Source organism: Chiloscyllium punctatum, chromosome 9 (assembly GCF_047496795.1).
Source record: "Chiloscyllium punctatum isolate Juve2018m chromosome 9, sChiPun1.3, whole genome shotgun sequence".
Classification (NCBI taxonomy): Eukaryota; Metazoa; Chordata; class Chondrichthyes; order Orectolobiformes; family Hemiscylliidae; genus Chiloscyllium; species Chiloscyllium punctatum.
This window is the reverse complement of record NC_092747.1, coordinates 111442018-111464713: the sequence shown is the minus strand read 5'-3', so window position 1 is coordinate 111464713 and position 22696 is coordinate 111442018. Positions and strand designations below refer to the sequence as shown.

Here is a 22696-nt window from a genome sequence, read left to right as displayed (position 1 = left end):
ACAGATTAACTCCAAGCAAATAAAATTGAGGCAATTACTTATGTGAATTACATGGAATAAAATATAGAAACAGGCCATTCGGCCCACTAGTTGTGCTGGTGTTTATACTATAAAAGAACCTCCAACCGTTGCCCCCTTCACTCACCCAGTCGATATTTTATTCCATTTATTTCTCCCTCATCTTCAATGCATTTATACTATTCAACGTAACTACTTAATGAAAATGTTTCTGCTGAATTCCGTAATGGATTTAGTCAAGACCATCACCTGCCCATAGTCCCTAGCTTTAATCGCCTTACAAATAGAAACATCCATATTTTGATTTAATCCCTGCCCTCCCCTCTCACTTTTTTGATCACGCAGCATTGCCCTTTGATGTGAAGGGCACTGCTTGTCACTGGTGACTCTGGTGTTTTTCCTTTCTTCCTGGTGGTGGAAATTGAATAAAGATTTGTTCACCTGTAATCTTTCACTGTGTCTCACACCTGCACACACACAACATGGGTGCTGGGGAACAAAATAAGCACTATTTTTTGGGTGGTAGTGTTAGGGGAAGGAAAAAAATCGGATTTATTGTGTACAACAGTACAGAAGGTTAATTGAGAAAAAAGAATAACCAGGAGATTTAGAATCTCTTCAGTTTAGGGGGAAAAAAATTTAAAAAAATAGAAACATCCAATCAGCCATAACACTCAGTATTTTCAAGACATCTATTGAGTCACCTCTTAGCATTTTCCTTTCCAGGGAAGAGAGCCCCAGCCTCTGGTTAAGCCCAACATGACTGTCTTCCCAACCTACTTCATTCCATTCTAACTTCATCCCATCTACAAATCTTCACTGGGTCTTTTATGACTTCTTCTGATTTGCTTAGCAGGTCTACTAAGAAATAAACACTTTGTCCAGGGATAATCACATGAGCTGTGAGAGTAAGAAGCAGAGCTCACACTCATGGTGTTCAGAGCTCACACTCATGGTGTTCACGGTGTTCAGAGCTCACATTCATGGTGTTCATGTCTGATAGCACCATTTTTAACTAATGAAGAAGAATACCCTCACAAGCCCAGCATGGTATCAGTGAGAAAGACACTTTGCGTCTTTGATTTGCTTTCTGAGAAAAGAGGATGAGTTTAATTTTGAGTACTGTATCTAACATTTGTGAACACTGGCTCAATAAGCTGATTTCAAACAGCTTTGAGACCTGCCAATAATTGACACACACATTCTCAGACAAGGCTGAGAGTATTTTTTTCTTCTTCTGTTATGGTATAACGAAACACTTTGGTGTTGGGAAACTACAATCCTTGGTCTTCAGATGCGCTGCATAATAGTTTCTTGGCTAGAAGCCAGCTCAGGAACATTCTCAATTTTCACTGTCATTCTGGGGTAGCCAAGTAGAACAACATATGAAATGATGCTCTCTCCCACTCTCAGTCTCCGTCTTTCACTGTCTCTTTCCTTGTTCTTTGCATTCAACATATCCATCAGCCTCTTACGTTTGGAGTAAAAGCAGTAAATCAGAAAATAGCAATTCTGCTGGGTTTTGAAATTTTCTTTTACTGAGTTAAGTCTTTAAGAACCTTAATATAATCGTTGATGTGTACCCCAATAACTTCTGCTCTCATTATACAAAACTGAAGCAATCAGAGCAGAAGTGGATAATGTAATTTAGTCTAAATTCCAAGCTTCATCATTAACATTTTTGTTACATCTGAACTGTTTTGAAAGACACACCTCGGTTACTGCAAATCTTGCCGTCTGGTGACATGCATTTCCTTTTGCTCTCCCACGGGGTAATGTCACACTGGAATTCACATTTATCGCCATGCCAACCAGGCGTACAGTAGCAGTTACCACAGTAACACTTTCCATGCCCTTAAACCACAAGAAATAGTGGGTAAAGCAGCAAAACTAAAATTTAAGGCTATTTCAACAATATTTAACTAACGTTTTTATTTCTCAGATTTCATTTCACAAAATACCCTTTATGATTAATTAGAAAATAACTTGACACACTTGCAGACAGATGTTGTCTTCAATGTCCAAAATGGTTTTCAATTATCACATAAATAACAGGTTTCTAACATTAAGAAATTCCCCACACATAATCCAACTATTCCACAGAAGTAGTTTAAAAAAATTAAAATTAAATTCTGGTTAAAGTGTAAAATTGCACGAAAATTGTCCATAGTAAGTGATATCTTTAGATGGCAAGGGGAATGGATTGTGAATCTAGTCAGAAAAATTGGATTGCACCAATAGGATTTTAAGTAATTCAAGAGGACCTTTGAGTATTTTGCTAACAAGTACAACAATGTAATGGAGTTTCATAAAATATTACCTGCACAATAATAGATCACATAACAATAGTATCTTGCATTTGTACAGCACCTTTGAGAGAGACGTGTCACAAAGTGCTTGACAAGGGGGAAACTGGACAGATGAGCTAAAAGATATATTAGAAGGGCTGGTTAAAAGCTTAATGAAAGAATGAGGGTCTACAGGAAGGCTTGTAATGAGTTTAGTGGGGATTGAAGAGATGAAAGGATTTAGGTATCGACTTTATGATGAGGTCTTATGGAGCAATATGTAGCATAGCTGCCTCTGAGCCAAAAGCTTTGGGTCAAAGTCCCAACTGGGAACTTTTTGCCTAAGGACGGTGTGTTCAAATCACACTGCGTCAACCTGCCAATCTTCAGCACGCACCAATGATAAGCGATAGTGGCAGGAGAGAAAGCTGGTCAGCCAGGTGATGGAAAGAATGTTGGATTCTCTACTGCCACTATCCTTAGCTCAGGATTACGACAGGCATGTACCTGCTGTCATAGCAACTCAGACTTCCTGTGTGAGGCAGTTCAGAGTAGGTTCACTAGATTGGTTCTAGGGGTTTGTCTTATGAAGAGAGACTTCAGTTTATACCCTCTGGAGTTTAGAAGAATGACGGAAGATCTTATTGAGGTAAATACAATGCTAAAGGGAATAGACAAAGTAGATGCAGAGAGGCTGCACCCTCAAGTGGGCCAATCTAGAATGAGAGGTCATAGTTTTAGGATAAGAGGTAGCAGATTTAAAACACATAAGGAGTAATGACTTCCCTCAAATAGTGAATCTGTAGAACTCACTACCATAGAATACGATGATTTCTGGAACATTGAGTAAATTTAAGGAGGAGATATACAGATTTTTAATTAGTAATGGGTTGAAGGGTTATGGAGAGCGGGCAGGAAAATGGAGTTGAGGGCGAGATGAGATCAGCCATGATTCTATCAGATGGAGTAACAGGCCCGAGAGGCTGAATTGCTTATCCTACTCTTAGTTCTTGTGCTGTTATACTCTTATATAAAGACCAATCTATAGAGCAGGCATGGAGACAGATAATACTGTGAAGGCATAAGTAGCTACTCTTTGTCATTGAAATTGGAAGGATTTTGGGATATATAAGATAAAATAAAAGTCTGATTGCATTTTGCTTAAATTTCACCATTTATATATGTATATTAATAACTGACTACAGAGAAAAACATTAAAAAAGGAAAAAAATTGAAAAGCATTTACAAAAACTCATCATGACCAGATAATCTAACCAATAAGATAACTTTGAAAAGACAGCCCTCGATTGTTAGAAGTTTGGATAGAAAGAATAGCATATTTCCACATGTAATTAACTTCACAATTCATCAGGATTGAATATCCAACCGTGTTTTGTAAGGGAACAGAATTTTTAAAACATTTGTGATATGCCACAAAATAATCCAATAAATTTTATCTTCAGTGAGTTCAATCCCTTTCAGCCTTATGCACTTCTGATTCTTCCAAAGGTTGTAACTGCAGAAACCTTGGGGCCACTTTAACAAAATGTCAGATGAATGTTTGCACAAATAACACTACTGAAGATTCTATTTTCACTTTAGCAACCATGCAGAATGCAGCACTTGTTGAAATGAAATATTAGGTATGCACCTCCACAGATCTCGCCAGTTTCATCGTCAATGCATTCTTGGTCGTTGCACTCACAAAACCTTCCATAAACCAGTTTGTCAGTCCCAGGATTGTTGCATATACACCTGCCACAGTGACAGGTACCTGGAAAATATGAAAAGAAAGGAGCAGTCATTTTTTTGCCAATTCGTTGCTTGCATTATTTACTGCATCATAAAATAGATAAATAAAACTTGGATTAAATATAATCTGGAAGCAGTTATAATACAATTCTACAAGTACTTCCTCCTCTCTACAACTTCTCTGGCTGTAGTACCGATTCTTTTATTCATTTATGGGATGTCTGTGTCCCTGTCTACGACAGCATTTAATTCCCATCCCTAACTGCGCTGGATAAGGTGGTTGTGAGCTGCTGTTTGGTGCTGTTGCAGTCCACGTGATGTAGGCACCCCCAGAGTGCTTTTGGAAGGGGGTGATAATGAAATAATGGTGGTACAATATGATATATATGTGCCACAGTGTGCGGTTTGGAGAGGAATACACAAGGAGGGGTAACACTGCTACTGCTCTTGACCTTTTAGGTGGCAGAGGCTCTAGCTTACAAGATACTGTTGTTGAAGGAAGCTTAGGAAGAGGAGTGGGCCACTCGGCCTTCAAGTTCTGCCTGAACCTCTGGATCTTTCCCACACTAGCTCCATATCCCTGAATGTCATTAGTCTCCACAACCCCATAGATTTTTGTCCTAAAATCTGTTCAATGTTTGAGCGTCTGCATCCTGCTGAGGTAGAGAATTCCAAAGATCCTCAGAGTGAAGAAATTCCTCTTCAGCTCTCTCATCAATGTCTGGCCCCTAGCCTGAGATTATGTTCCTTGGTTCTTGTGTTACCAGCCAAGGGACATTCACCTTGTCATGCTCCATAAGAATGTTCTAAGTTTCACTCAGATTCACCTCTCATTCTTCAAAAACTAGAGGCAATACTGATACAATTTCCTCAATCTCTCCTCAACAGGTAATCCCACTGTCTCAAGGATTAATTTGGAGAACCTCCATTAAACTTCTTAATGGCAAATATATTCTTCCTTAGCTAAAGAGACAAGACTTTACAGAATACTCCAAATGCAATCTCACCAAAGTTCCATAGGACTGTAGCAAAACACCTTTACCTCTGTACGTTAATCCCTGTGCAATGAAGGCCAATATACCATTCAGATTCCTAATTGTTTGCTGCAACCACATACCAACTTTTAGTGACTCATGGCTAAGGGCACCCATGTCCTTGTAAATACACACACTTTCTATTTCTCAAATGAAGAGATATTCTTTTTTTCATTTCTTTCTTACCAAAGTAAATAATGTTACACTTAGGGACATGAAGTTCTAGTTTACACACCTTAGCCCATTTAGTTAACCTGTCCAACTCATCTTGAACCTCCTTGTTCCTCCTCATCACTTATGTTCCCATCCACTTCAGTGTCGTCGGCACATTTTGAAATATTCCAATTGGCCCCACATCCAAATCATATTAATAGATTGTGAACATCTGTGGCCCCAATGCAGATCCATGTATGAACCCCATTGGTAGCAACCTGTAATACTGAGAATGATCTATTTGTTCCTACTCCCTGCTTTTTGTCTATTAACCAATTCTCAGACAATACTTTTAAAAAAGCACAAAACAAGACAAAAAAGCACCATTTCATCACATCTATTCTGATGATGCCACCTTTTGTATAGCGTTCTCAGAAATGTCCACCTTTTTCCTCAACCGAGGATTCCCTGCCCTGTGCTCTCAGTAATGTCTAAGCTATTTCTTGCCATTCTGCCCTCACCCCTTGTCCCCTCCTGCCAACAATACTGTTAGGGACCCCCTGGTCCTCATTGACCACACCCAGCAGTCTCTGAATCCAAAGGAACATTAAGCCGCCATTTCTGCCACCTTCAGTGGGATGCCACTACCAGATGTGTATTCTCCTCCCCTCCCTTGTCAGCATTATGCAGAGACTGTTCCATCTGGGACACCCTGGTCCACTGCTCCTTCACTCCCAACATTTCCCCACACTCCCATAGCAGCTTCCCTTGCAATTGCAGAAGGTGTAACAGGGATCCGTTACTTCCTCCGTCCTCATTATCCAAGGCCCCAGATACACTTTCCAGATGAAGCATCAACTTACCTGAACTTCACTAGCTCAATCTAGTCCACTGTATTCACTGCTCACAATGTGGTCTCCTCTGCACTGGAGAGATGAAAGGCAGACTGATTTCTGGAACACGTATGTTCATTCAGCAAAATGACCCTGAGCCTCCAGGTGCCAATCACTTCAACACAGCACCATGTTCCCTGGCCAATGTCTGAAGCTACTACAGTGTTCCAGCAAAGCTCAGCACAAGCTAGAAGAACAGCATTTCATTTTCCACTTGGGGACTTTGCAGCTTTCAGAACTCAGTATCGAGTTGAATAATTTTAGAGTCTGAACACCTTCTTCCATATCTTTTACCCACCACACCCCAGACCCTGTGATGACATGGGCTGTTTTCATCATAGTCAACCCATTTTCACCTCCAATGGTCCTGATTATCAGCTTTTGTTTCTCTCTGATTCATCCTTTTGTCCACCTAATTACTGTTCTTTTTCTCTGGGCTCCAATTGCACCTACTGCTTAGTCCTTTCCTCCCCTAGCACCCCTTGTCATCAGGATATGTATCATTTTTTTCCCAAGCTACTGTCAGTTCTGAAAAAGGGTCGCTGGACCTGAAACATTACATGTACTTTCTTACCACTGATTCTGATAGACCTGCTGAGTTTTTCCACTAATTTCTGTTTTTGTTTGAACCCACATTAGTATATTCAGTCCATCCAATGCACTGTAAGTTCATTGACTGGTCTCTTGTGCATGACCTTAGCAAAACATCTTCTGAAAAATCCAAATACATCACATCCACTGGTTCTTCTTTATCGACAATACAAGTAACAGTCATATAAAACTCCAACAAGCTTGTCAATTGTGATTTTCCTTTCACAAATCCATGTTGACTTTGTTCAATAACATTGTTATTTTCTAATAATCCAGTAATTACATCTTTGATGAGTTACTGCAGCGCATTATAAAAGATACACACTGGTGCACGATATGACAATGTTGAAGGGAGTGACTGTGGAAGGTTGATGGCATACCAACCAAGTGGAATGCTTTGTCCTGGATGGTGTCAAGCTTCCTGAGTGTTGTTGGAGCTTCACTCATTCAGTGTAGTGTATTCTATTACACTCCTGACTTATAACATTTAGATGTTGGACAGGCATTCAGGAGACAGCAGTTAGTTAATTCCTGCAGAATCTCTAATCTCCAACCTGTTCATGTTGGCACAGAATTTATATGGCTAGTTCAATTTTGTTTGTGGTTTATGAGTAACCACCATGTTGTTGATAGTGTGTGAAACAGTAATGGATAATGTAATTGAACATCAAGAGAAGATGGTTAGATTCCCCCTTGTTGGAAATGATCATTGCCTGGCATTTGTGGAGTGCAAATGTGACTTACCATATATCAGCCTAAGCCTAGACGTTGTCAAGATCTTGTTGCACAATGACACAGACTGCTTCAGCATCTGAGGAGTCACAAATGTTGCTGAATATTGTGTAATTGGCATTAATCATCCCCATCTTAACGTATGATGGAGGGATGGTCATTGATGAAGCAGTTGAATACAGTTGAGCCTAAGTCACTTCTGAACCAGGAAGCCTGGGTTCAAGTCCCATGTGTTTGAAACATATGTAACTACATTTCGCAATACATTAAGTTGAAAATATCTACCCTGAGGAGCTCCTTAGACTGACATGATTGACCTCGAAAACCAAAACCAATGATAAAGAATAATTATACTGTCTTTGACACTCTGGCTCCTTATTTGAGTCCAGTACAAATCAAACAAACAGGGAATTCACGGGAAACTCCTTTACCCAGAGAGTGAGAAAATGTGAGATTATGCATTTTGGCAGGAATAGTAGAAGAGCTACCATTTAAATGGAAAAAGACTGCAGAAAGTTCCAGCACTAATGGATTTGGGGGTCCTTATAAGCACATAAAGCACAAAAAGCTAACAACCAAGTTCAGCAGGTAAGAGGGAAGGCTTTTTTTTATTCACTTGCAGGACATGGGCATTGCTGGCTGGTCAGCATTTATTGCCTGTCCCTAGTTGCCCTTGAGAAAATGGTGGTGAACTGCCTTTTTGAACCACTGCAGTTCATGTGTTGTAGGTAGACCCATAATGCCCTTAGAGCAGGAATTCCATGTTTTTGACCCAGTGACGACGAAGGAATGTCGGTACATTTCCAAGTGCAGGCGGTGAGTGGCTTGAAGGGGAGCTTGCAGATAGTGGTGTTCTCATGTATTTGCTGTTCCTTGTCCTTCTAGTTGGAAGTGGTTATGGGCTTGGGAGGTGCTGTCTAATGATCTTTGGTGAATTTTTGAAGTGCATCTTGTAGGTAGAACACCCTGCTCCGACTGAGTACCAGTGGTGGAGGGAGTGGATGCTTGTGGATGTGGTGCCAATCAAGCGGGCTGCTTTGTCCTGGATGGCGTCAAGCTTTTTGAGTGTTGTTGGAGCTGCACCCATCCAGCATTCCATCATACATCTAACTTGTGCCTTGGAGATAGTGGGCAGATTTTGGGGCAACAGCAAATGAGTTACTCACCACACTTCCTAGCCTCTGACATGCTCTCATAAGCCACTATGTTTTTGTGGTGAGTCCAGTGAGTTTGTGGTCAATGGTAACCCGAGGATGTTGATAATGAAGGATTCAGTGTGGTAACACCCTTGAATGTTAAGAGGCAATGGTTAGATTGTGTTTTATTGGAGATAGTCATTGCCTGGCATTTGTGTGCTATTAATGTAACTTGTCACTTGCCAGTCCAAGTCTGAATATTGTCCAGATCTTGTTGCATTTGAACATGGACTGCTTCAGTATCTGAAGAGTCACAAATGGTGCTGAACATTGTACAAACATCGGCAAACATCCCCACTTCTGATATGATAGAGGGAAGGTCATTGATGAAACTGCTGAATATGTTTGGTCCCAGGACACTATCCTGAGAAACTCCTGCAGAGCTTTCAATATGGTCAGAGTGGATTAAAAGGGTCTGATTCCTTGCTGTATGACTTGATGCACTATGCCCTGGAGCTGAGATAACTGACTTCCAACAACTAGAATCATCTTCCTATGTGCCAGGTATGACGCCAACCAGTGGAGAGTTTACCCACTGAAACCCATTGTTTGCAGTTTTGGGCCCATCATCTAAAGAAAGACATCCTTCATTGGAGGCAGGCCAGAGAGGATTCATGAGGTTGATCCTGGTATGGAGAGATTTCTTATGAGGAGAGGTTAAATAGGTTGGGTCTATACTCATTGGAGTTTAGAAGAGGTGAACGTATTGAAACATTTTTTTTCTTAGAAAGGTTGATTCCCTTATGGTAGAGTCTAGGACCAGAAGGCAAGGGTTAAGTGTTCACCCAGTTAGGAAAGAGATAAATAGGAATTTCTTCTCTGAGAGGGTAGTGAACCTGTGGAATTATTTACCCCAGAGGGCTGTTGACGTTGAGTTTATAGGTATATTTGAGGCTGAGCTAGACAGAAAGGAATTAAGGGCTATGGGGACAAAGGCAAGAAAGTAGATTTGAAGATTATCTGATCAGCCATTATTTCATTGAATAGCACAGCAGACGTGCAGGATTTTTACTTGTTATGGTCTTATAGTAAGAATGTTGTCCTCAGACCCACAGGGAGTGGTTGAGATAAATAGTATAGACACGTTTAAGGAGCAGCTTGATAACCACATGGGGGAGAAAGGAATGTAAGGGTATATTGATGTGGTAAGATGAGTGAGATGAGAGGAAACTTGTGTGAAGTATGAACTAAATGCTCTGTTTCTCTGCTGCTGGTTTAATGTAACTCTATGCAAAATCTTAAAACTAGAATTTCTTTTATCCACCTTGCTTCTGCATACTGTCCACAGACAATAAAAATTTGAAGTCATGACAGCTTATGTCTCTAATTCATTAATGCATTCTCATCCCGTCTTTTCAACATTGACTGTGCCCGGCTAGACTTGGTGACTCAAATTATTCTTTCATTTGAGGTAAATTCTGCAACAAAAGGTAAACACCATTTAAACAATTTATTAAAGTAGCTAATTCTGAAAGTCTTTTTTTTATGTGAGGGCAAACACTGGCATACTCTGCCAAGCAATTACATCTATGTTGTAAGAAACCTGTTGGTCAAGAAAATAAGTGCAAGTCTACAATTATTGCTGGTTGAACATGATAGTTGTTTGACAAATTCCGTTTCCCTGTTTGAGATCTGAGATTCAGATCTCTTTCTTCCTTTACAATAGTTCAATTCATTCAAGTGTGCTCTACCCAAAGGCAGGTGCTTGACTCATTGCTTGTTGATGTGTCATCTGGAACTGTTTCCCTTCTCAGCGGTAGTTTGTCACTGCCTTTCATTCTCAGGGCCTATGAGTTATTCTGAAGCGCAATTAGCCATCTATCCAACTGAGCAAACACATTTCAAAGGGGGAGCAAATCTCTGTTTTAAAAGGGGAAAGAAAATTGCACGGTTGAGTGGAATAAGCAAGGGGCTAGGGACTAACGGGATAGCTCTCTCACAGAACCAACAGACTGGGCCAAATGGTCTCTTTCCTTGCCTTTTGATTCTGTTCTATGATTTCCTGAGCAGGGTATAAAATGTTGCAACGTTATCCATTTATGTGTAGTAAATACTGACTTGGATAGGCTGTCATCCATTAGAAAACTGTAGCCAAGTGCTGAGTACATTTTGAAAATCATTTCATTGAAAGGAAATAGTTTACTATTCATTAAAATAAGCTGGCAATATGAACATGACATTACCCTTCAAATGAAAAATGGGAGAAATTTCATCGATATTAACTGTAGAAACACAGAGCTTTGAAAGCTATATATCCTATGGTTGCAATTTCATTTGTGGTGCTATAAAATACCAAAATATCATAATGTACTCACAATAATAATCCATTCAATATCTCTATATACAATTAGCAAATCACTGGACAGATATAAATATAAAAATAATGATTAATCTTGCTGTGAATGTAGAATCAGCTGAAGATTTTTAAACAAAATGAGAGTAAACTGGGATTTAGCAACAAGACAGAACATCACATGGTATCTACAACACAGAAAGAGGTTGTTCAGTCCAACAGTCTATGCTGATGTTTATAGTCCACATAAGCCTTCCATCCCTCATCATCTCACCCTACCAACAGACCACACCATAATTCTTCATTGTGGATTGGTGCATGCATGTTCTTGATGGAATTGGACCGTGGTCCATTTGGGCCAAAAGTGACCTCACTGAACTACAACTACAACTGAAATCTGCTGAAATTCTGGAAGACATTTTGTATAACTAAGAAAAGCACAGGAATAAAATATGAATGCTGAGGTTGCAGAAAAATACAAGATATTAATGAAAGCAGCAATTATTAAGGTGATTAATGAAAAATCGTTTTGAACCTTTTAAATGCCGACAAAAAAGGACCTTCCCAAAATGATACCATGGATGAGGGTGCTTAGTCATGGAGAGACTGGAGAAGCTGGGGTTATATTTTGCCATCAACTCATAGAGCATAGGAGGTCATTATCCATCCATGATTCAAAGAGCTATCCCACTGCTTCTCCTCTGTTCCCATAGCCCTGAAAATGTTATCCTTCAAGTTAATAATTAATTTCATTTTGAAAGTTGCAGTTGAATCAGCTCTCAAAACAGTTTCAAATAGTGCAGTCCAAATCTGGAAAACTCACTGTGTGAAACAAATTCTCTGCAGCTCATCTTTTGACTTTTTTGTGATTATACAAAATCCCTGTCTTTGGTTATCATACCTCCAGCCTGTGAAAAGAATTTCTTCTTGTTTACACTTTCAAAGGCACTCATAATATCAGATCTTGCTTTAATTTTATCTACTTTAAAAGAGCACAAGCAAAACTGGAGCAATATATTAATCTCATATATCGAATATGTCAATTAAGATCAAGTTTCGGCCATTTTGGCCCCTCAGATTTTCCCCACCATTCAATAAGATTGTGGTTGATCTGACTACTCCACATTCCTGCCTGCCTTGATAACTTTTCAACCCCTTGCTTATCAAAACATCCATCTAGTTCTATCTTTGAAAATATTCAATGATTTTGCTTCCACTGTCTTTTGAGGGAGAGAGTTCCAATGATGATTGGTTCGAAAAATACTCTACAAACTTTTGTCCTAAAAGGGCAACCTCTTATTTTTAAACAGTAACCCCGTCTCTAGATCCTCCCACAGGAGGAAATATTCTCTCCACATCCACTCAGATTTGTTTAAAAGGAAGTTAAGAAATCCTCTCTAAATCTACCATGAAGGACCTTCAACAAGATCTTTAATAAGAAACAATCAAATATTGCTTTTCTCACTTGCCATTAAGTGTCTTTTTGAAATAATGAGCAAACTCCGATCTATGTGAAGCACAAATGAATCATTTGGTTCCTTCTCTTGGCATATCTCCAGACTACAATCTTGCTAAATTTAGCCTAAGGTACTAAGAAGACATGGAGAAAAATAGACAAACAAAGTTAATATCCAGGATTGTGCATAGGAATTTTAAACACTAACTTTTATTTTTAAGAACTTAAGGTTTAAAGTAATTATTTGGACCGGGAGTAAATTATTTTACACATCTGGAGCCCAAATCAAATGATGTATGGCCTAAATGAAAGCAGTTTTTTTTTGCACTACATCACTCATCCCTGGACCAGTCTAAAATAACCTTTTTTTTGGAATTGCAAGCAGAACATCTTAGAAATGCTCAGTAGTCAGGCAGCTTCAGTGGACAAAGAAATATAATTACATTTTTCCAGTTAATTGCCAATTGCTTTTCATCAGAACAGTAAAGTTAAATGTAGTTTTGATGAACTGTGGGAATGAAAGGGTTGCTGAAGAGGTGGAGGTGGAAAGGAACAAAAGGGAGGTTTCTGTGTTCGGTTGGAATACAGGAGAGACAAAATAACTTCATGGAATGAGACTTCAGATTTCGCCTTGTGTTACTATTAGCAATAGTCATGGTTCAACTAACTTGATAATATTAATTAACATTAACATTTGCTTACACAGATGGCTCTCTGGTCATGATCATTAGTTCATGCCAAATAATTCTCACTACTGTCTGATCTTTAGAATAATTATTATGCACTGATAGAGTAGAACAAGATGACAGAGCTATTTCCAAATATCCAAACTGAAGGTATGAGTGAGAATGATGTCTCAACTTCTGCTTTCAAATATCATAACATTTCTTTCATTACTTCTGTAATCTTTATCCCAATATCTTACCAATTTTGTTCAAAATTCCAGAATATTGCTATTTTAAGTCCCATTTATTTGTGCTCACTCACTAACCAATACTTACTTGCAGTCAAGCAGTGCTACATTTTTAAAATCTCATCGTTGTTTTCAAATGCTCATGCAGCTTTGCCCCTCCCTACCTCTGTGATCTCCTCCAGCCTCACAACACTCCAAGATTTTTAAATCATCCAATTCTGGCCTCTTGAACATCCCCAGTTTTAAATCACTCCAAAATTGTTGACCATTCCTTCAGCTGCCTGGGTTCTAAACTTAGGAGTCCTTTTTTCTAAATGTCTCTGCCTTCCTACCTCACTTTATTCCTTTGGATGGACCTGAAAACTTACCTCTTTGGCTAAACTTCCAGCAATCTATGCTCATGCGGCCCAATGTCAAATGTGCTATATAATTTTACTGCGAAGAATTTTGGGATATCCTATTTTATAGAAGATGCTATATAAAATATAAGTTGCTATTGCTATATATGAATTCACAACTAATCTTTTACTCTAGCTGGTAGAACTGCTAGGATAACTAGTTACAATCAGTTACAATGAATCAGTGAGTAGATTGCTTTATAACAGTAAGGATAATATCATCAAAATGTGTGGTAGTAAAAGACATTTGCAGGAACTGTATCCAGCACACAAAACAAGCAAAGTATTATTATATTTTTTCCTGTATATTGTTAATGGCAGTTAAGGGGAAATACTATGGATGATGTCTAAAGTGTGACAGGAAGTGTGCAAACAAAAGAAACCTGAAAGCAACTATGAGAGGAAGTAAGGGTGAGAGAAAATAACTGTGAGAGATGCAAGTATGGCAGAAAACAAAAATTTAGGGGGAGTTAATGGCCTGGTTGATTATTCATCCAGGGACCCTAGTAATGATCCAGGGCAGGGGTGGGGGGGTGGGGAGGGAACACCCAGGTTCATATCCCACCATGGCAGATGGTGGAATTCAGATTCAATTAACAATCTGGAATTAAGAGTCTCACGATGACCATGAAACTAATGTCAATTATCAGAAAAACCCATCTGATTCACTCATGTCCTTTAGGAAAGAAAACTGTCATCCTTACCTGGTCTGACCTACATGTGACTCCAGACCCACAGCAATGTGACTGACTCTTAACTACCTTCTGGGTAATTAGGGATGCACAATAGATAACGCCCCAGTCAGCCACACCCACATCGAATTAATTTTAAAAGATGACAGGAAGCAAGTATGACCGAAAGGAAAGACCAGAGGAAATGACTGAGAGAAAACAGTGAGTATGGCAGGAAGTGGATAAGAAAAAGTAAGTGCGGCTCTCAAGCATTTGACATACTACAGGTGACTGGAGCTAAACTGTTAAAGCATCGACTTCTGCCCTATACATTAGTATATTGTATTGGTCAGGAAAGTGGAGTCACCTTGCTTCTGGAGAAGTATTATATATTCATTAATTTTGCTTGCATATTTCAAACAAGTGAAAGAACGCTTATACTGTAATGGGCATTGAGCATCGAAGATTGGAAGCTTGTACTTGTGTTGGTGTGCTTCAACCATCCTCCTTTATCTGCTGAGTCCAAGGGTCTGTTAAATTACCTCTGGTGGAGGAGAAGAATCTTAACAAGAACAGGCTCTTATCTGACATAGCAAAGTGTAGTTTTATGCAGGATAGCCACAGGTACAATTAACCTTACCTAAGTGGACATACCATATATACCTGTGTATAGGTCGATCTCACATATCAGTCTATCCCTTTTTTTGGCCAAAAAGTCTTGCATTTTCTATGTATCGCGTGTATAAGTTGACCCTAGTTCTTCACAGTCACAGATCAACATTTATGAGTAAGTGTGCCTGCCCATTGCACTCCGCTCTGGCTTTCCAGTCTGCTGGCTGTACCGCTCTATTCTGGGTCTTCCAGTCCACCAGCCATCACACTCTGCTTCAGGTTTTCAGAATTACTGTAATAGTACGACAGTACAGGGCAACCACCCTATCCATAGAGTCGGTTTCAGTTACCTGCAGTTTACCGTGGCCCAAATATATTACAGGGAATGTTCCAGAACCAGGGAATGGGGCTGCCAGGAAGGTAAATTTCCCATTTTATCTATTTTCTAGATAAACATTCATCCCCTTGAAAATAATACCTTGTGTCTAAGTCAATCCTCCTAATTTCAGAATAAAAAAGACTTCAAAATTCGACACGAGTATATACGGTAATTACAACTATCAAAAGCCAGAGATGGCACATCTGTCTCCATCAGGACCTCATGTTGCACTTCCTGATTTTCCATTAAAGACAGTGTGATAACCTCAGAGTGGGTGGAACTGAATACAACTTTATCATTAATTCTTTCATAATCATTATCTCATGCAACACATTAAAGTTTGATTAAAATATAGAAACACTTTTTCTTACCTGCATTAGAACAGATCAGACCCTCTGTATTGCGACACATTTCTTTGCTTTTCTTCCTGGGAATGTTGCAAGTCTTGGGATAATGACAAGCAATCCCAGACCAGCCACGGTCACAGATGCATTTCCCACAATCGCACTTCCCATGACCTAGTTACAGACGAACAAACAAATGATGAGCGTTCCTCAGAAGTCGAGTCATTTCAAACGAAAAATCTACAAAATATTTTTAGTAGTTCAGAAACAGTCAACAAATTCATGTCACATGAACCTCTGCTCTTGCGGATGGGGGTGAAAGACATTTCATTAGACAGGGTGGTGTCAGATTTGAACCCTATCACCTTCGCAAGAATTAAGCTCTGACAGGAGGCCCTGTGGTTGACCTTCCTACCCTACAACCAATTAAAAGTCTTAAGTCACTAATTAAGCAACCCTTAAAGGCCTGAACCTACGATTGCTAGGTTTGGGCTCGCTGCAGGTGAGTTTGTCACCATATGGCGCGATTGGCAGACACACTGTGCAGGGTGATGGGGACAGTATATAGATTAAATGAAATTGATTCCTGATTATGGTTGGATATTAGTTTTAATGGCAACCACATCATTGCACATGCCTCACAGTCCATTTTGCAAAATATCCTCTCCTTACCCGGGTCCTCCACAAATCTACAGAATTTGGCTGAGGGAATGGGGAGGTTAAGGGGGAGATGTCTTTACTGCTTTAGCCATAGCCTCCTGGTGCGTTTTCAATTGGTCCTCCTGAAAAGTCAGTGCAGATCTCTTACAGACACTCATGCCAGCAGCTGAAGGCAGGTCCAAAGCAACAACATTTCATCCACATTGTGAGATACAAGAGTACAAATCGAGTCATAGAGTCATACAGCACGGAAACAGACCCTTTGGTTCAACCAGTCCATGCCAATCATAATCACAAACTAAGATAATCCCACTTGCCTACGCTTAGCCCATATCCCTCCAAACATTTCTTATTCATGTACCTATTCAAATGTCTTTTAAATATTCTAACTGTACCAACTTCCATCACTCCCTCTGGAAGTTCATTCCACACACAAACCACTCTCTGTGTAAAAAAATTGCCTCCCATGTCTTTTTCAAATCTTTCTCCTCTCACCTTAAAATATGTCCCCTAATCTTGAAATACCCATCCTAGGGAAAAGACACTTGCCATTCACCTTATCTGAACCCATCATTATTTTATCAACCTCTATAAGGTCGCCCTGCAACCTCCTACGCTCCAGTGAAAAATGTCCCAGCCTATCCAGCCTCTCCTTGTCACTCAAACCCTCCATTCCTGGCAATGTCCTGGTAAATCTTTTCTGAAGGTTCTCCAGCTAAATGAAATCCATCCTAAAACAGGGCGATGTCCTGTGCAACCTCAACATAAATGACTAATATGTTTCTCTGACATTTCATTCATTGCTTAAAAATATTCACTGCCTCCTCTGAAATGGAAGAGAGAAACATTTAGAATTGATGTAATCTTTTTCATGAAATTATTCCAATTAAGAGACCAATGATTAATCCAACAGGACTCATTCAGGCATTTGCAGCATTCAGGCAAGTTCTGTGGATTATCAAACATGAGGAGGTCAATAAGCCTCCTTGAGCCTGTTCAACCATTCAGTTAGATCTGTATCTTAACTGCATTTAGCTGCTTTGGTTCTAAAACCCTACAGAAATCAATAGTTCTGATGAAAGGTCAGAAACCTGAAATGTTAACTCGGTTTCTCTCTCCAGACCTGCTGAGTATTTCCAGCATTTCCGTTGACATTAAAAGAAAAAATGATTTCAGTTTTGATCATGTCAGTTTACTCTCAGCCTCTGCAGCTTCTTGGTGGAAAGTGTCCCAGATTTCCAATCCTTATGTGTGAAGATGTACTTCTTGACATGACCCTTGAGTGCTGTGACTAGAACTTTAAGGTTATGACCGCTTTCTCTGAACATTCTCCCCACTGCCCTCTCCAACAGAAACAATTCTCTCTGTCTGATCCTTTGGTTATTTTAAATTCCACGTTTAGACCACCACATAGTCATCCATACTCAAGGAATGTAGAAGTTTGGTCCATCTAACTTCTCATAATTGAACTTTTTTTGGCCCAGTATCATTCTGGTCCTTCAGTGTTTCACCCTGTCCAAGGACAATATATCTTTCCTGAGGTCTGGTGCCCATTACTGATTGCCATTAGTCCAGGTAAGAATTGATTAAAGCTTCATGCAACTATTGAAAACTACCATCCAAGACATCAGGCTCTTTCAGATTTTGATTGAGCTAGTGAGTATAGCCAGTGATTTTTTTTTTATCCTGTTTACATTCCCATTTACTTTGGTTTAAGTGACACAATCAATTGAATTCTGTATTCTTGACCAATGCCCTAAAAGTCCAATTACATTTCTTCTTTAAATCACAAAATGTTCAACTAATAATTACAAAATAATGAAGAGAGTCAGAAGTCTATTTATCAGAAAAGCAATATTTGATGCACCATTAAGTCAGATAATGAAGATCAGTGACTATGCTGTGAGATTCTCGAACAAGTCCATCAGTGGAAACTTAATTGAACAGCAGTCCTCCACAATAATTTTAAAACATGAAACCTATGTTGTAACAATTCTTCTAAAAAATATTGAATTGTGTAAGAAATGTATCAAATGAGCAGGACTCAACAATGCTATGTTATGCAAACTATTATGTAATAATAATTAACAACCTGGATTTTCAAGAAGCACATAATTAATGATTGCTGCTTTTGTAAAAAAAAAAGAGTTGCAGAACCTTCTGGAATGACACCAGAAATGTCAGAACCAGAGCATTCAGGTAAGTGAGATAAATAGAAGACCTTAGAAAATAAAAATCAGAAAATCATAGAAATACCCAATTCATTTGTCAAAACCGGGATGGGAAAGGTGGGTCGACATTTCAGAAGAATACCTGTGTTAGATCACATACTCATCCTGAAGTCTCAGTTTACCTTTTCCTTCCAAATTAGTAGCGTTTTTCTCTCCACTTGCATCCCCCTCCCCCCAACTAGTTCAGAAGAAGGAAAAGAAAAAGATACATTTGCATTTCAAAAGGATCTTTCATGATTTATCCAACCTGTTTCACAGGCACTGAAATATTTTGAAGTGTAATCACTGTAATGATGTTGAAAACATCGTTCTCAATTTGCACCCAACAAACTCCCACAAACAAGAATGAGATAATGTCTCAACAATATGTTTTTTAAATTCTATTGTTGATGGATAATTATTGACCAGGATACCAGAGAGAACTGACTGACTCTTCAAAACAGTCTCATGAGATCTTTCAGCCTCACCTCAGAAGAGTTGGAAAGGGCATCAGTTTAGCATCTCATCAGAAAGTCATTATTCTTGACAGGCATTGGGGTGTTGGTCTGGATATTGTACTGAAGTCTCTGCTCACTGAGGTATGGCTGGAGTCTGAATTGGGATGGTTTACTGATTTACAGTAATTACAGCTTTAATACCATAAATTACATAATTATTGCACTGTTGCTAATGTGCAACACAGTGCTAAATCTAACCCTTGAGGACGACTAACACTAAATAGAACAGATTAATAAGGGATTGTTTACCATTGAATTAACGAAAGAAAAGAGTTCTGTGTGCCAACTTGGTAAGGTAACTAGTTTTTTCTTATTCTTTATTTTTCAATAGTATCTTTGGGAATTTAGAATGGTGGGAATGGAGGTGAGGGCAGTTAAATGTTCCTCCTGCAGAATGTGGGAAGTAAGGGTCACCACTAGTGTCCCTGCTGACCGCATCTGTGGGAAGCACACCCAACTCCAGCTCCTTAAAAACTGCGTTAGGGAATTGGAGCTGGAGCTGGATGAACTTCGGATCATTCGGGAGGTGGAGGGGGTTATTCAGAGGAGTTACAAGGAGGTAGTCACACCTCAGGTACAAGAAAACGGTGGATTGATTACCGTCAGGGGACGGAAAGGGAATCGGCAGGCAGTGCAGAGATCCCCTGTGGCTGTTGCCCTCAATAACAAGTATACTGTTTTGGATACTGTTGAGGGTGACAACTTACCAGGGGTAAGTCATGGAGTACAGATCTCTGATACAGAGTCTGTCCCTGTTGTTCAAAAGGGAAGGGGGAGAAAGAGCGTCATTGGGGATTCCATAGTTAGGGGGACAGACAGGAGGTTCTGTGGGAATGAGAGAGACTCATGGTTGGTGTGTTGCCTCCCAGGTGCCAGGGTTCGTGATGTCTTGGATTGTGTTTTTGGAATTCTTAAGGGGGAGGGGGGGAAGCAGCCTCAAGTCGTGGTCCATGTGGGCACCAATGACATAGGTAGGAAAAGGGATGGGGATTTAAGGCAGAAATTCAGGGAGCTAGGGTGGAAGCTAAGAGCTAGAATGAACAGAGTTGTTATCTCAGGTTTGTTACCCATGCCATGTGCAACAAGGTGAGGAATAGGGAAAGAGAGGAGTCAAACACATGGTTACATGGATGGTGCAGGAGGGTGGGTTTTGGATTCCTGGATAATTGGGGCTCATTCTGAGATGGGTGGGACCTCAACAAACAGGATGGTCTTCACCTGAACCAGAGGGGTACCAATATCCTTGCAGGGGAGGGGTGCATTTGCTAATGCTCTTTGGGGGGGGGGGGGTTCAACTAATGCAGCAGGGGCAGGGGAACCTGAATTGTAGTTCCAGTGTCCAAGAGGTTGAGAGTAGTGAGGTCAGAAATAAGGCTTCAAGATGGCAAGAGTACACCGACAAGCCGGAAGGTGGTTTGAAGTGTGTCTACTTCAACACTAGGAGCATCCAGAATAAGGTGGGTGAACTGGCAGCATGGGTCGGTACCTGGGACTTCGATGTTGTGGCCATTTCAGAGACATGGAGCAGGAACAGGAATGCTTATTGCAGATTCCACAATTTAGATATTTCAGTAAGAACAGAGAAGATAGTAAAAGAGGGGGAGGTGTGTCATTGTTAGTCAAGGACAGTATTACATTGACAGAAAGGATGTTTGAGGACTCTTCTACTGAGTTTATATGGGCTGAGATTAGAAACAGGAAAGGAGAGGTCACCCTGCTGGGAGTTTTCTATAGGCCTCCAAATTGTTCCAGAGATGTAGAGGAAAGGAGCGCAATGATGATTCTGGATAGGAGTGAAAGTAACAGGGTGGTTGTTACAAGGAGACTGTAAGTTTCCAAGTATTAACTGGAAATACTATAGTTCGAGTAGATGGGTCAGTTTTTGTCCATTGTGAGCAGGTAGGTTTTCTGACACAGTGTGTAGACAGGCCAACAAGGGTGAGGTCACATTGGATTTGGTACTGGATAATGAACACAGCCAGGTGTTAGATTTGGAGGTAGGTGAGCACTTTGGCGATAGTGACCACAATTCAGTTATGTTTACTTTAGTGATGGAAAGGGATAGGTATATACCGCAGGGTAAGAGTTATAGCTGGGGGAAAGGCAATCATGATGTGATTAGGAAAGATTTAGGATGCATTGGATGGAAGAAGGAAACTGCACTGGATGGGCATAATTGAAATGTGGAGCTTATACAAGGAACAGCTACTGCGTGTCCTTGAAAGTATGTACCAGTCAAGCAGGGAGGAAGTGGTCGAGCGAGGGAGCTGTAGTTTATAAAAGAAGTTGAATCTCTCATCAAGAGGGAAAAGAAGGCTTATGTTAGAATGAGATGTGAAGGCTCAAGTAGGGCAGTTGAGAGTTACAAGTTAGCCAGGAAGGACCTAAAGAGAGAACTAAGAAGAGTCAGCAGGGGACAAGAGAAGTCATTGGCAGACAGAATCAGGGAAAACCTTAAAGCATTCTCTCGGTATATTAGGGATAAAAGAACGATTAGGGATAAAAGTAAGATTAGGGCCAATCAAAAACAGTAATGGGAAGTTGTGCATAGAGTCTGAGGAGATGGGGAAGTGCTAAATGAGTTTTTTTTGTCAGTATTCACGCTGGAAAAAGATAATGTTGTGGAAGAGAATACTGAGATACAGGCTACTAGACTAGACAGGGATTGAGGTTCACAAGGATGAGATGTTAACAATTCTGGAAAGTGTGAAAATAGGAAGTCCCCTGGGTTGGATGGGATTTATCCTAGGATTTTCTGGGAAGCCAGGGAGGAGTTTGCAGAGCCTTTGGCTTTGATCTTTATATCTGTCTACAGGAATAATGCCAGAAGGCTGGAGGATAGCAAATGTCTCCTTGTTCAAGAAGGGGAGTAGAGACAACCCTGGTAATTATAGACCTGTGAGCCCTACTTCAGCTGTGGGTAAAGTGTTGGAAAAGGTTATAAGAGATAAGATTTATAATCCTCTAGAAAGAAATAAGTTGATTAGTGATAGTCAACATGGTTTTGTGAAGGGTAGGTCATGCCTCACAAACCTTACTGAGTTCTTTGAGATGACTAAATTGGTGGATGAGGGTAAAGTGTTTGATGTGGTGTGTATTGATTTCAGTAAGATGTTTGATAAGGCTGCCCACGGTAAGCTATTGCAGAAAATATAGAGGCATGGGATTGAGAGTGATTTAGCAGTTTTTATCAGATATTGGCTAGCTGAAAGAAAACATAGGGTGGTGGTTAATGGGAAATGTTCATCTTGGAGCTCAGCTACTAGTAGTGTACTGCAAAGATCTGTTTCGGGGCCACTGCTGTTTGTCATTTTTATAAATGACCTGGATGAGGGCACAAAAGGATGGGTTAGTAAATTTGCGGATTACACTAAGGTCAAAGGAGTTGTGGATAGTGCCAAAGGATATAGTACAGGTTACAGAGGGGCATATATAAGCTGCAGAGCTGGGCCGAGAGGTGGTAAATGGAATTTAATGCGGAAAAGTGTGAGGGGATTCACTTTGGAAGGAGCAACAGGAATAAAGAGTACTGGGCTAACGGTAAGATTCTTGGTAGTGTAGATGAGCAGAGAGATCTCGGTGTCC

At 40.0% G+C, this 22696-nt stretch overlaps 1 protein-coding gene across 1 annotated transcript in view; it reads right to left on the bottom strand.

Annotated features, from left to right (window-relative positions):
* The window catches only part of itgbl1 (integrin, beta-like 1), a 220568-nt gene that overhangs the window by 91550 nt on the left and 106322 nt on the right, over nucleotides 1-22696 (bottom strand). The window contains exons 3-5 of the mRNA XM_072578065.1: nucleotides 15751-15897; nucleotides 3958-4080; nucleotides 1732-1872 (exon numbers count right to left, since the gene is read on the bottom strand). Coding sequence (XP_072434166.1) covers nucleotides 1732-1872; nucleotides 3958-4080; nucleotides 15751-15897 — 411 coding nt within the window. The remainder of the gene's footprint in view (nucleotides 1-1731; nucleotides 1873-3957; nucleotides 4081-15750; nucleotides 15898-22696) is intronic.